We start from the raw sequence: 12,956 nt of genomic DNA, 5'->3' as shown, positions 1-12,956 counted from the left end.
TTTCTTAACTTCCAAGTGCCCCTCCAACTTTTTATATCAGGAAATTTCTGTTTAGGCATTTAGGCCAATATCTGCGGCCTTGAGGTTAGGGTGTGTCGATTTCAATTATTTTTTTTAGTCATTCCGGGTTCCGCCCTACCGCGATTCACCCTCGCACTAGCAATAATAATCAGCAAAATTTTTTTTTTTCTAAGTCAATATAAGCTTGCACCGTCACTTTTTCAAAAATTTTCGAGCTACACGAGATAGCTGGATTATGGGTCCGAACCAAAAAAAATCTACAGATGCTTTTGCAAAGTTTTCACTCTGTACGGCATCTAGAGGGTCTACTAGAACATACAAAAATTAAAAAAAGTTAAAAAAATGTTTTACCGTCATTTTGGTATAGCATCAAGTTTCACCGAGGTGGAATTTTCAAGAATTTTGTAAGTGGAAAAGTCATCTCACGTGGGTGAATTTTTTTCAAGCTATTGTTGTGATAGCTCATTTTGTAGGTATTTCAATAGCGCATCCAGCAAACATACAGTTTAGATAGATAAATTTAAATATTGTTTGGTTTCGCTGTTGGAAGGCCCAAAAATTGGGCATTTCTTCGAGTATGGAGACAATTAACATTTTAAATACAGCAAGTAAATGAAAAATTTTGACAGAAATTCAAATATTATTCATGAATAACACATTTAAAAGCTGAAAATAGTAAGATTTCGTTTTTTAAGAGAAGCCAATTTGTTATGTTTTCGAAAATACCCAAAGAAATGCCCCATTTTTGGGCCTTCCAACAGTGAAACCAAAAAATATTTAAATTTACCTATCGAAACTGTACGTTTGCTGGATGCGCTATTGAAATACCTACAAAATGAGCTATCACAACAATAGCTTGAAAAAAATTCACCCAGGTGAGATAACTTTTCCACTTACAAAATTCTTGAAAATTCCACCTCGGTGAAACTTGATGCTATACCAAAATGACGGTAAAACATTTTTTTAACTTTTTTTAATTTTTGTATGTTCTAGTAGACCCTCTAGATGCCGTACAGAGTGAAAACTTTGCAAAAGCATCTGTAGATTTTTTTTGGTTCGGACCCATAATCCAGCTATCTCGTGTAGCTCGAAAATTTTTGAAAAAGTGACGGTGCAAGCTTATATTGACTTAGAAAAAAAAAATTTTTGCTGATTATTATTGCTAGTGCGAGGGTGAATCGCGGTAGGGCGGAACCCGGAATGACTAAAAAAAATAATTGAAATCGACACACCCTACTTGAGGTGTAATCTATGTGGGGTTTTTTTCTGTGTAAAGTACCATTTTGTAAGGAAATTTGTAAATCATCAGTTGTCTCTTTCGCTGCACTCCATTTGATCATTAGAAATGTTTAACAATGTGATTTAATGACAAACAACAGTTCCAAAAATCAATTAATCAGAACAGCGAGCGAAAAGTTATCAGACGGTGATATAAAAGGATCAGTTAGAATATTATGCTCGGATGAAGTGATCGCACCTTACAATTTGACGACCTTGAACGCTTTAATCAGTAAACACCCTAAACGTGAAGAAGAATTGGACAGCGATCTTGGTTCAAATAACGATATGTCTGAACAAAGTCTAGTAAGTCGTGCAGAGATTTTAGAAGGTATAAGATCCTTTGACAATGGTTCAGCCGGTGGAATCGATGGCCTACGACCGCAGCATTTAAAAGATTTAGTTTCACAAACAAATGGTCATTTGGCAGATCAACTTGTAGATGCACTCGGTATTCTAAATGACGTAATGATCTCTGGTAAAGTCCCAGCCTCAATTTGTCCTGTAATGTTTGGAGCAAATCTTACTGCACTTTTGAAAAAAAGTGGAGGTATTCGACCAATCGCCGTTGGGAACACGTTAAGAAGATTGTCAGCAAAGATAATGTGCAATCGAGTCCGAGAGGATGCGTCCAATTATTTAAAGCCAAAGCAAACAGGATTTGGAATACCTGGTGGAGCAGAAGCAATTGTTCATTCGGTCAGAGATTTTCTCCTGTCATCATTGGATGAAGATTCAATAGTGGTAAAGTTGGATTATTCTAATGCATTCAATTCAGTTATTCGAGCAAAGATGATTGCAATTGTACGCGAAAAATATCCTTTTATGTTACCATATGTTAATCAATGCTATGCAACGAAAAGCTACCTAGTTTACGGTAGTGACATCATACTATCTGAAGAAGGGGTTCAGCAAGGTGACCCACTGGGTCCGCTATTGTTCTGTCTCGTGATCCAGCCAATTATTGAAAGCTTAACATCAAAATTAAATGAATGGTATCTGGATGATGGAAGTATTGGAGGAAAACTTGAGTTAGTTATTGCAGATATTAAAACCATCATTTCTGCAAGTGAAGAAGTTGGTTTGAAGTTGAATCCTTCGAAATGCGAGGTGTTGCGATTGAAACCATTAACTGATAAAGAATTAGAAGCATTGAATGAAGTTATTCCTGGCATTATGGTTCCATCTCCTGACGATTTTTGTTTGCTTGGTGCCCCATTAACACTTGATGGTATACCGAAAGCCCTCGAACAGAAAACAGAAACGATAGCCTTACTTATTGCACGACTGAAATACCTACAAGCACACCAAGCATTGTTCATTATGAGAAATTGTCTTCTGATACCCAAAATGATGCATCTTTTAAGATGCTCACCGTGTTGGTTGTTTAAACAGAATTTAAGCGCATTCGACAAGATGATGAAACTTTCAGTTGAAAATATTATTAACGTCAGCTTGAACGAAAATTCATGGAACCAGAGTTCACTCCCAATTAGCAGAGGTGGACTTGGATTGATATTGGCATGTGATATTGCTTCTTCAGCATTTATATCTTCAATGTATTCAACCAAGAATTTGCGAAATGAAATCTTAGCAACAAATGACGAATATCTGAACAATGCAGTTGAAGAATGGGAAATAGAATCATCAGTCGAAGCTCCATTGGTGAAAAGAAGTATTCAAAAATCTTGGTCATGTCCAATTATGGAAAAAAAGTTGTCGACCTTAATTGATTCTTTCGAAGATGACGCCTGTCAAAAAGCTCGTATACTAGCAGCATCTGAGAAAGAATCTGGTTTATGGTTAGGCGCTTTACCATCTTCCTCTCTTGGTCTATGCCTTGATAATGATTCACTGAGAGTTGCGGTCGCACTACGAATTGGAGCCAAAATCTGTTACAGTCATTTATGCAAATGTGGGAAAATGGTGGACGAATATGGTTATCATGGTTTAAGTTGTTTAAAAGCTTCTGGTCGTCATCCTCGCCATCATTCTTTCAATGAAACGATTCGTAGAGGCCTAGTGTCTGCTGGAATACCTGCACTTCGTGAACCTCCAGGAACTGTAAGAGAAGACGGCAAGCGTCCGGATGGCATAACATTAATTCCTTGGTCGGCCGGTAAATGTTTGCTTTGGGACGCAACTTGTGGAGATACTGTGGCTAAATCATATATTAAACACACATCACGAAACGTTGGTTGGGTCGCGTCAACAGCCGAAGAAAAGAAGATCTCACTATATCGATCATTACTCGGTCAATACATTTTCGTTCCAGTTGGCTTCGAAACAATGGGTCCATGGGGTCCACATGCAAAAAAATTCATCGATGATTTGGGTAAAAGAATTTCAACAGCAACAAACGAAAAGAGGTCAACATTATATCTTAAACAAAGAATTAGTTTAGATATACAACGCGGCAATGCTATGTCTGTACTAGGAACGTTGCCATCAACCAATGATCTTGGAGAAATCTTTTATCTTTTGCCCAAGCAGAAATCAAATATAAATTAATGTAAATTGATGTAAATTGATATTACAATAATAAAAAAAATTAAATAGAAAAAGTTAAAATATTGGTAATGATCATAATAAAAAGTTGAGTTTACTTCTCTATATCTTTAGTTAATTCTATGTTAAGTTAAAGCTATGTTTCGTTTCCCTTCCGGCTTACAATAATTTTAATATTAAGAATTTTTGATATTTTTAATTTAAAGACACTTCAGTTTTCACAAAGTCAAAAAAAACTCTTACATCCCAACCGCTCGATTATCAGTTTTCATCGCTGAAACAAAATAGTTTGATGTGAAAGTTAAGCAAAAGCTCTGGGATATAGACTTATAATAGGGCAGATTGAATTAATGATTTCTTAAATCTTGCACCGCCCATAAATTACTTTGCCTGCCCTATGCAAAAGTAGACTAAAACATAGCAATTAGCTGACCCCAATAATCCGTTACGTGAAACATATTTTCGCTCTTTTTTTCGTGAATTCCTTTCGCATGGGCAGGTAGTAAACCAGAATACTTTGGATGCTGCTAATTCATAAATTCGGAAACAATTACTTTCGCCTTCGGCTCGGATGTACCAACTGTATACTTGCCGAGAAGACATGAATTTGCTTTTATCACAAAATATCTACGTGGTGTAATAAATTACTTTCGCAGCATCTAATGCAACTTACAAACACTACACTACCTTGTAAGGCAGTAATGTAATGACTTCATACTAAACAGCTCATATTTAAGGGGGTTTTTTGGGTGTAGCAAAATTTCATAGTCGAGTGTACAAGATACAGTCTGTAGAATCAGAATTTTCATGTGATTGGTTGGTGTTTAGATTTACACAATTTACTCTCTGCTACGGATGCTATAGCCAAATACGGACTGACTTCGGGCGATTCCCGAGGGGCTTTTGATTTTTGTATGGATAAATTACGACGAAGGGCTTTTTGAAAAACTTCTCCATACAACGCCCGAATGGCTTCTTTGAGCCAGTCCGGCACTGGCTATAGCCGGCAAATTTTAAATATGAAGTCACTCGACTATAATGAGTTCTCGTTGGTACAAGGGGATTAAAGACATTTTTAATGCCTAACAAAGTTTTCACAAAAACAAAAGATTGCAAACAAATGGTAAATTCTCGAGTCGAGAGTCTCGACCGGTTTGTATTCTACTACTGATAATATTTTTGACTTCATTTACGACTTTAGTTTTTTGTGTTGTTCTTATTTGTTCTTATTCGTTCTCTAATTTTCCTATTTTTTTTTAAAAACATTTTACCTAGTTTTACACTACGTCCAACAATTAAATTAAGTAGAAAATAAAATTTTTATCATTACAAAAATTGTTTTAAACTTCAAACATTTTCAATTATCTATCAATATAAATTTCATTTTTAAAAACTATGTTAGGTTATACTTAAGACTTAGTCATACAATTTAAATTTTTGCAAACACAAACATCTTTTGCATTGCAATATTCAATTTTCTTAAAATAAAGAGTCGATTTCTCACGAACATTTTTTATTTCGCACGGTTGTGACGTGTAAATGCATTGCTCATCAATTCCTCAACAAAACAATAGTTGATAATATTTTTGTATGTAACTTTTTTTTTGTGCGAAGTTTGAGGCTTGCAGCCCGACCTGACGGCAAGGGCTGCAATTCACACAAGCATAATACAAAGTTCCAAACACTTACTCACTAAACCACTCGGGAAATGAGTTTTACTTTACTGGTGAAGTAATAAGGCTTTTCTCTCACGGATGAAAATCCTTTACCACGCTCCCTACCGTCTGAGTTGCATGTTACATTCGTTTTTTTTTTCAACCGTTTCGACAGATATTTTATACATCGCATCGAGAGTTGTCAACTTCTGGGACACTTGGTATTTTTATGAGAAAAATCTAACTTAACAAAAACGCGAAATTTTCGTTAAGTTAGATTTTCGTGTAAAGAAACCGAGTGTCTCAGAAGTTGACAGTTCCGCGAAGTGATCAATTGATGTTACGATAAGATAAAGGCAGCGAGCTCTTTAAGGTGACACGCTTTTTAAAAAGAGTTCGTCCGTTTAGAAATATCTTTTGAAAACGACTTGGAAAACGATTAAAAAAGACAAAAGACAAAAATATAACTGAGGTAATGCAGCTCAGCATTTCGACTGCTTATAAATTAAAAGAAATTTGCAGAAATGGTTCCAAAGTTTGGAATACAAACTCTGCATATTTTGTTTTAAATATTTGTGAATGATTCTTTTCTTAATGGTTACTGGTTTCAGGAGCAGAATGTCGTTGAATATATAGAATGATTTTGTATTGTGTTTTTACATTTACAGTTTTGAGGTTTTTTCCACCGTTCAGGAAATATTAAGGATTGTTGTCTCTTAAGAGACCACTAAAATTATTCATCTTCCACTTTCAAGAGGCAGAAAGGTAAAACACAAAGTTCTAATCAGAGTAGTTGTTTGACAAACGCTGTGCAAAGGGGAAAGTAGTTAATGACCAAATTTTAAAATCTTTTACCTGCATCGAAAACCGTACTTTCGACGACCTCAGCATGTTAATCCATTACATAAAAAAGTACAGTTTTTGTGTTTTAATGACCTCGGCTTCTCTTCGCCTCGGTACAACAAAATTCACACAAAAACTCAACTTTTCATCTCTAGTTATGTAAATTACTATTCATTGACTAACGTTGAGTTGTGATGATAGTAAGAAGCAACGTAATTTTGGTTGAAAGAAAATACAAGGTTGTTTACTGTTGCACTGCTTTGGAAAAGGATTTTGGATGCAAACAAAAATTAGAGCTCTTCAGATTATCATGGTCTATTTGATGAACCGATCCTACGTTTTTAGCATTCTGCTCCTGCGTATATCAGTATGAGTGAGCTAACTAATTTTTTCTATCGATTTACATATAAGAATCAATGGGATTTTCTGTTTCATCTAACATAGTCCTAAATGTGGGCCGTCCATTCGCAATATGTCCATTGAGTCCAGTCTTGCCACTCCTTGATGCAGATTTTTTCACATTACCATTAATCAAACTCACATGTTGGCTTATTGTTGGCACAACTCCCGGCACATCTTCCATGTCCTGAACCATATCATCGATTCGTCTCGTTGAATTTCGACGATCGCCTGTATACACACTGGTGTGCGATTTACTTTCGCTACGTTTGTGCTTTAATTGCGATGATGCTTTCCTATCGGTCAATTCTGAAGTGTGTTTTCGTATGGTTTTTTCGAACTCTTTTTCCACTGATGGACTGTCGGTATCACCGTCAACCTTGAATTTAATTATTTTTTATGATTGATTTTCAATTAATGGAAAACAAACTTTTCTAATTCCTTCTTTTGGACAAAACAATCAATTATGTACTAACAATCTACAAACACGTTTTAGTAAATTATAACTAGGGTTGTGCTGTGTTATTCGACAAGATCTCCATGTTACTGTTCATTTAGATCGTAAATAAATTGCACGAGAAAATTGTATCAGGATCGGGCGAGTCTTTTTTGCAAAGTTGAAGACAGGTCGGTTCATTCCGGTTTACAACGTTTGCCTTTGTCTTAGAAGAAAATGTTTGAGGAATTACTTGCAACAACTATGTCGGCCTGACCGTGATTACAGTATTTCTCGTATGTGGGATTTTGAACGGAAACACGAAGTTGTTGCAACTACTAGGACAGTTACGATAGCGAGCGTCACGAGATTGGAGAAGTGGATTTAACTATTGCATCAGTTCAGTAATGGTATGTTAAAACTCAACAATTCGATATGTCGTGTACGTACAGGTGAGTAAATATAGTTATTTGTTTACAGAGGTGAGAAAACCGGAAATTCCAACAAGAGCTGTGTTTGGACCTGGAGCTAAGCGAAACGAAAACATAATTTTTTTACTTTGAAGGATTCTTTTGAAAAACAGAATCTTGAAATCGGACGCATTTTCCATTGGACTTTTTTTATATGTGCCTAGATTGGTATTGGTCCCTAGAACCTAAAACCACTTTCAAAAAAATTCTTCGAAGCTTGTGTGGCTGGTGGGAAGTGATCGAAAGCAGAAAACATGCACTTTTCTTACAAAAATTTCTCCAGTTGCACGAGCCGTACATGGTCGTGTGGGTGTCATTAGAAAGGTAATTGCATGTGCTTCCGGGGCAAATAGGGTCTTATTGGGTTTAAAATTCATCCACACTGAGACATGTGCAGTTGAAGTTTTCAACCGAAAAAAGAATGAAAACTCACACTTTTCTTACAGAAATTTCTCGTATTACACGAAACGTGCATGGTCGTGTGGGGTGTCATATGAAAGGTAATTGCATGTACTTTCAGGAGAAGTAGAGCTTACGGAAGTTTGGTAGCATCTACGATGAATTATGTGAAGTTGAAATGTTTAAGTGCTTATATTTTTTTGAAAGTGGTTTTAGGTTCTAGGGACCAATACCAATCTAGGCACGTATAAAAAAGTCCAATGGAAAATGCGTCCGATTTCAAGATTCTCTTTTTCAAAAGAATCCCTCTTTAAAATTTTCAAAACGAAACCAAAGTGACAGTTCAAGTGAGAAAATTTCTATTTTCTCACCACGTAAGAGGAAATGCCGCACTTTTCTCACTAAAAATGTCATTCGACATTCGATCGTCAACAAAACACAATTTTCAGGCCATGTGCCATTGAGGGGAGAAAATAAGGTAAATGACAACGCATATATGGAAGCGTATGTAGGCTGACTTTTCCGCTGGAGATACTTTTGCTTACCGTGATACAGGATATTAAATCATAGTACTTATACGATATTTTATCATACGAGGCCATCAACTGTGACAGGTCGAACACATATTATAGTCCCGAGTGTGACAATTTTTTTTTTCGTACAATTAATCGAGCCGTAATACCAATAATAATAATTGTAATGTTACTAAAAGTGTGTTATTTATCGATTTTATTTTTGTTTACATTTCAGTTGGCATAAATCAAATTCATTATAGGTATAACTGAACAAAGTAGACTGAGGGAAGCTTATAGACTATGTCTAAATTGAGCATTAATGAACTACAAAACGTGACGGCTAATCACGTATTTAATTTTGTAAATGGGGCCAGATCAGGCTTTCGTGTGCGTTTTTCTATACTTCTAAACTTTTCGACTAGTATTATGAAACCACGCACTTCAGTTCGTTCAATGGGAAAGAGACTTAAATTTTATTGTAAAATTGCGATTCTAGCTCTAGTGGTTTTGAGGCGTGGGGTAATTTAGCACACGGTGCCAAAATAACACATTTTTCAACTACGTAAAAGATGAACTCGCACACCATTTTTCGATATCAAAATTTTGTATAAAGAGTCATTAAGTCAATGACATGGCTAAAAAGCATTTGCAGCAATAAACTTTCGTGTGCGAGTTCACCTTTTACGTAGTTTAAAAGTGCGTTCATTTGGCACCTTGTGCCAGATTATCCGATATCGGTTTTGATTCATCTGTCATATGTGCAAAATGTACGTTACAATTTACGAAGTAATAGATTTGGTTGACAATTTAAATATGAAAGCAATAGATAAACGGGCTATGGTTTTGCACTGATCAATCTTATGTCACAGCCCGTACGTGTGTTGAACATTAACAGTACATTAATCGACCTAATATGTTTACGAATAATCTATCGCCTGGTGTTAAATTAAAGCAATTTAAGTCAATCAAGCCACGTACTTCAAACCGCACAAAAATCATCAAACGACTACTGCAATTTCAAAACGAAACTTACGATTGTTAAACGTCCATCGGCATCCATGATTTTGAGCATTGGCAATGTCAATTCTCTAAATAATTCTAATCGTCTCCTAAACGAGGACACTGTGTCATCGATACGGCCCCGCCCTAATTGTAGTTTAGAACAGTCCAATAAGACAATCGGTGGTTTTTGTTTGTACTGAAATTATGAAAATAAAAACGGTGTAAAGAGTCAATGATGTCATAATAGTGGAACCACAGTGAATGTTATACTCATACCGTCAATATCAAACTACTTAACTAATATACCGTTTGGTATAACATCAATTTAATGAATAATATAAATGAAACATATGTGCTCCGCACGATACATATATGGAATAGAAATAGTCACCCTCCTCCCCCGAAAAAAGGGTCGAATATGAAAATGTGTTGTAAAATAGAGTTGAAGGTATTAGGTTGAAGGATGGTTAAAACAAAAACCAATAGAAGTAATGGCTAACCTTGACTTCGAAATCCTTTACTTGGTTCATGTCCCGTGGATAACCATCGATTATGATACCCTTTTTGTCGCTTAATAAAAGTAATTGAGTCTCCAATAACTTGTCGATGGACTTCTTCGATATCATTTCACCAGCAGCTATCGCTTCCTTGATTGAATGATTTTCGGTATTCGCTCTTGGATCCGATTCAGCTATTGAACGCACTAATCGTCCAATGCTAAAAACAAAAACATTTTTTAATGAGAAAGATTCAATATTGGCTGACATGAATAACAAACCAACCTAAAATGTCCCCAGCCCGGATTTAAACCAATCGCTTTTAGGCACAACGTTGCCTTATTACTACCTGGCCCTCCAATGACCCAAATTATTGGCGGTAAGTTTTCTATACTTTGTACAGGTACATTTTGTTCGGTTACATTTTGTCCCATTAAATTATTTGGATGTAACACATCATTATCACGGATCTTTGCATTTGTTGGCGTTTCAACAGCTGGCACTGTAACATTCTTGTGTTGACTAGGTGCGGTTTCCACACTGACTATACTGCCAGGAATCTCATTGATGCCTTTGCCCATACCTGCCACTCCATTCAATAAAGCTTCTTGATTTTCTTGAGCACCTAATATATCTAAAACGGTCATGCGGAAATCTTTGTATACTTCTGTCGGAGCTCGTTCGCCGTTAACCTGGAAAATTCAGAAAGTTTTAGAAACCGGAAACTTCGGAAATATTACCGGAAATGGTCGGTCACTTACAGCTGTCAACATATCACTCTGAAACGAATAGAAAATATTGAATTAGTAAATTGAAGTTACAAGGACAAATGGATGCATTCGCAGTGTCCAGAAATGCTTCAATGAGTGCAATGACTGTTATACATACTTACTCCTACTATCCAACTCATTCTTACTTCAAGACAATGGCCCTACTATGATTTTCTTATCTTTAAATGGTACACACCTGATCGAAGTAATCAGCAACGGGCATGACATTTTTGAAGAAGTTTTCCAATTCCATTTTTGCAAGAGACAATACCACATGCCCCAATTTGGCGCCATAATCTATTTGCTTCTGAAGAACAGCTTGTCGCCACGATATTAACAAGACACCATTGATTACTTGAATCTAAATGAAATGAATTTCCGCAGTTAATGTACATCCGCTATACATGTAAAAGTTTCACAGCTTCCCACCTTTTCCGAATATTCCACAACGTCTCTCATGGATCTTGGATATCCGGAGATGAGGTATGCTTTTGCAGCAGGTGCCATTTTTATTTCTAACATCAGCACCTCGGTAACGGTTTTCGATGATAGTTGAGAAAAGTCTTGCATATCTGTGAATTGTTATAGAATTCATGGTCGTTGTCCAACATACAATAATAGAATATATTGTTTGTGATTGTAATTTTTAGTAACAGACACTAACACATTGCAAACGTTGTGCAAGAACAAATGAAGTACTGGATCTTCATTCATTCTTCCAAAAGAACATGCGAATGTGAAGCGTTTGATTCTGTAACAAGGATTGAAATTTTCTATGTCGTCGGTTCGACTGTAGCCAAAGAGTTGACTAATTTTATAATATTTTTGGTACAAAGCCTCTAGCTACCAAACGTATACTTATCACAAATAAGACTAAATGTTAAATCCAAAATGGTTCTTGCCGCAATCTGTTTTCATCTGAGAGAAGGAAGACACATCTTTCGATACTTTGTGCTCTTTTTAAAGGTACTTAGCAGAGCGATTTACGGAATACTGTAAAATTGTCGAAGGGACTGTAGATTCGTTGACAAAGGATTTTCAAAAAGGAAATCATTTAAGGATCTACCGAGGATATACAATGATATTCCGAGGATTTTAAGAGGATTTATTCAGCATTGGATTTTCAAGGATTTCTAAAGATTTTTAAGGATTTTCCCTTTTGAGTTCAGACGATTTTTTTTGGATTTTCAAGGATTACTTTCAGTTCTCTAAAGTATTTCTTCAATCTTTAGGATTTTAGAGTTTTCCCAAATTTTCAAGGATTTTTTTTGTTGACAAGTTTTTTAGTTTATTCGCCATACGAAAAATGTAACATGCTACGAAAGGACCAAAGACCCTCACTTGGAAGAAATGTCATTTAACATTTAGAAAAATGTCAGGATTTGACTCATTCCAAGTTAACGTCTTAATGCACGACGAGCCTTTACATCTGCCTAGTCCGTTTTGTTATGTGTCACTGAATTATTTCTTCATGAACCAACTTCACTGCTGTGACGTTTTATGAGAATGAATCAATGTGAAGTTGTTACACAAAAAAATAGTCCAGTGAGAATGAAGTACTATAAAAAAATGTGGCGCCTCTACACGCCAACCGACTAGGCGAATAGAAAGGACCGTATTACCCAGAGCTTGTCGTTATTTTTGTCATCGTTATCGATAACAGATGAATAGCCGTATGTTACAGGTTAACGACCCTCTCAGGACTCCTGGACCAGGCCACAATATGCCATGACGTTGTCTCTAACTGGAACACGAGGTGATTATAAAAATTTCTACACAGATTTTTCGTCGTATAATTGTTTCCTCAGATGGTTCATAGAAAATCTTTTGTTAGTCAAAAAAAAATTATTTATAATTTTGCGAGAGGAAATCCTCAAATCCAAAAAAAAATCATAAAAAACTCCAGGATAATCAATTAAAACAAAGCCCTCGTAAATAATCCTCTGAAAATTCCTAGAAAACAATACGGTAAAATCCTAGAAAATTATCAAAAATTCTCAGATGATTTACTCCTGGAAAATCCTATAGCAACGATATCTGCTCACAAGTAAACTGTCTCATCACTTTCCACTCTCAATCCCAAACTTCTCAACCAATCGAATCATTCAAATAAGACGCATAAAGGCGGTAAATTGTTGGTTTATTTGAAAACACACGTCACCC

The 12,956-nt window shown here is 35.9% G+C and overlaps 2 protein-coding genes across 4 annotated transcripts in view; both read right to left on the bottom strand.

Annotated features, from left to right (window-relative positions):
- Nucleotides 1-5,955: 5,955 nt before the first annotated feature.
- The window catches only part of LOC119085398 (adenylate kinase isoenzyme 5), a 14,606-nt gene continuing 7,605 nt past the window's right edge, over nucleotides 5,956-12,956 (bottom strand). The window contains exons 4-11 of one of the 3 annotated variants that reach the window (XM_037195802.1): nucleotides 11,223-11,365; nucleotides 10,990-11,154; nucleotides 10,785-10,802; nucleotides 10,607-10,715; nucleotides 10,309-10,525; nucleotides 10,027-10,243; nucleotides 9,558-9,722; nucleotides 5,956-7,083 (exon numbers count right to left, since the gene is read on the bottom strand). In XM_037195802.1, the coding sequence (XP_037051697.1) occupies nucleotides 6,706-7,083; nucleotides 9,558-9,722; nucleotides 10,027-10,243; nucleotides 10,309-10,525; nucleotides 10,607-10,715; nucleotides 10,785-10,802; nucleotides 10,990-11,154; nucleotides 11,223-11,365 (1,412 nt within the window). In that variant the 3' untranslated portion in view covers nucleotides 5,956-6,705. Of the gene's footprint in view, nucleotides 7,084-9,557; nucleotides 9,723-10,026; nucleotides 10,250-10,308; nucleotides 10,716-10,784; nucleotides 10,803-10,989; nucleotides 11,155-11,222; nucleotides 11,366-12,956 lie in introns of all 3 variants that reach the window. The other 2 variants (XM_037195801.1, XM_037195800.1) reach the window with 2 other exon arrangements.
- LOC119085393 overlaps nucleotides 10,957-12,956 on the bottom strand; it is a 21,156-nt gene continuing 19,156 nt past the window's right edge. Inside the window, exon 3 of the mRNA XM_037195790.1 lies at nucleotides 10,957-10,967. The gene's annotated coding sequence lies outside the window, so the exon portion shown is untranslated. The remainder of the gene's footprint in view (nucleotides 10,968-12,956) is intronic.

The sequence above is a fragment of the Bradysia coprophila genome, unplaced genomic scaffold (genome assembly GCF_014529535.1).
Source record: "Bradysia coprophila strain Holo2 unplaced genomic scaffold, BU_Bcop_v1 contig_94, whole genome shotgun sequence".
Taxonomy (NCBI): domain Eukaryota; kingdom Metazoa; phylum Arthropoda; class Insecta; order Diptera; family Sciaridae; genus Bradysia; species Bradysia coprophila.
This window is presented reverse-complemented; position numbering and strand designations above follow the sequence as displayed.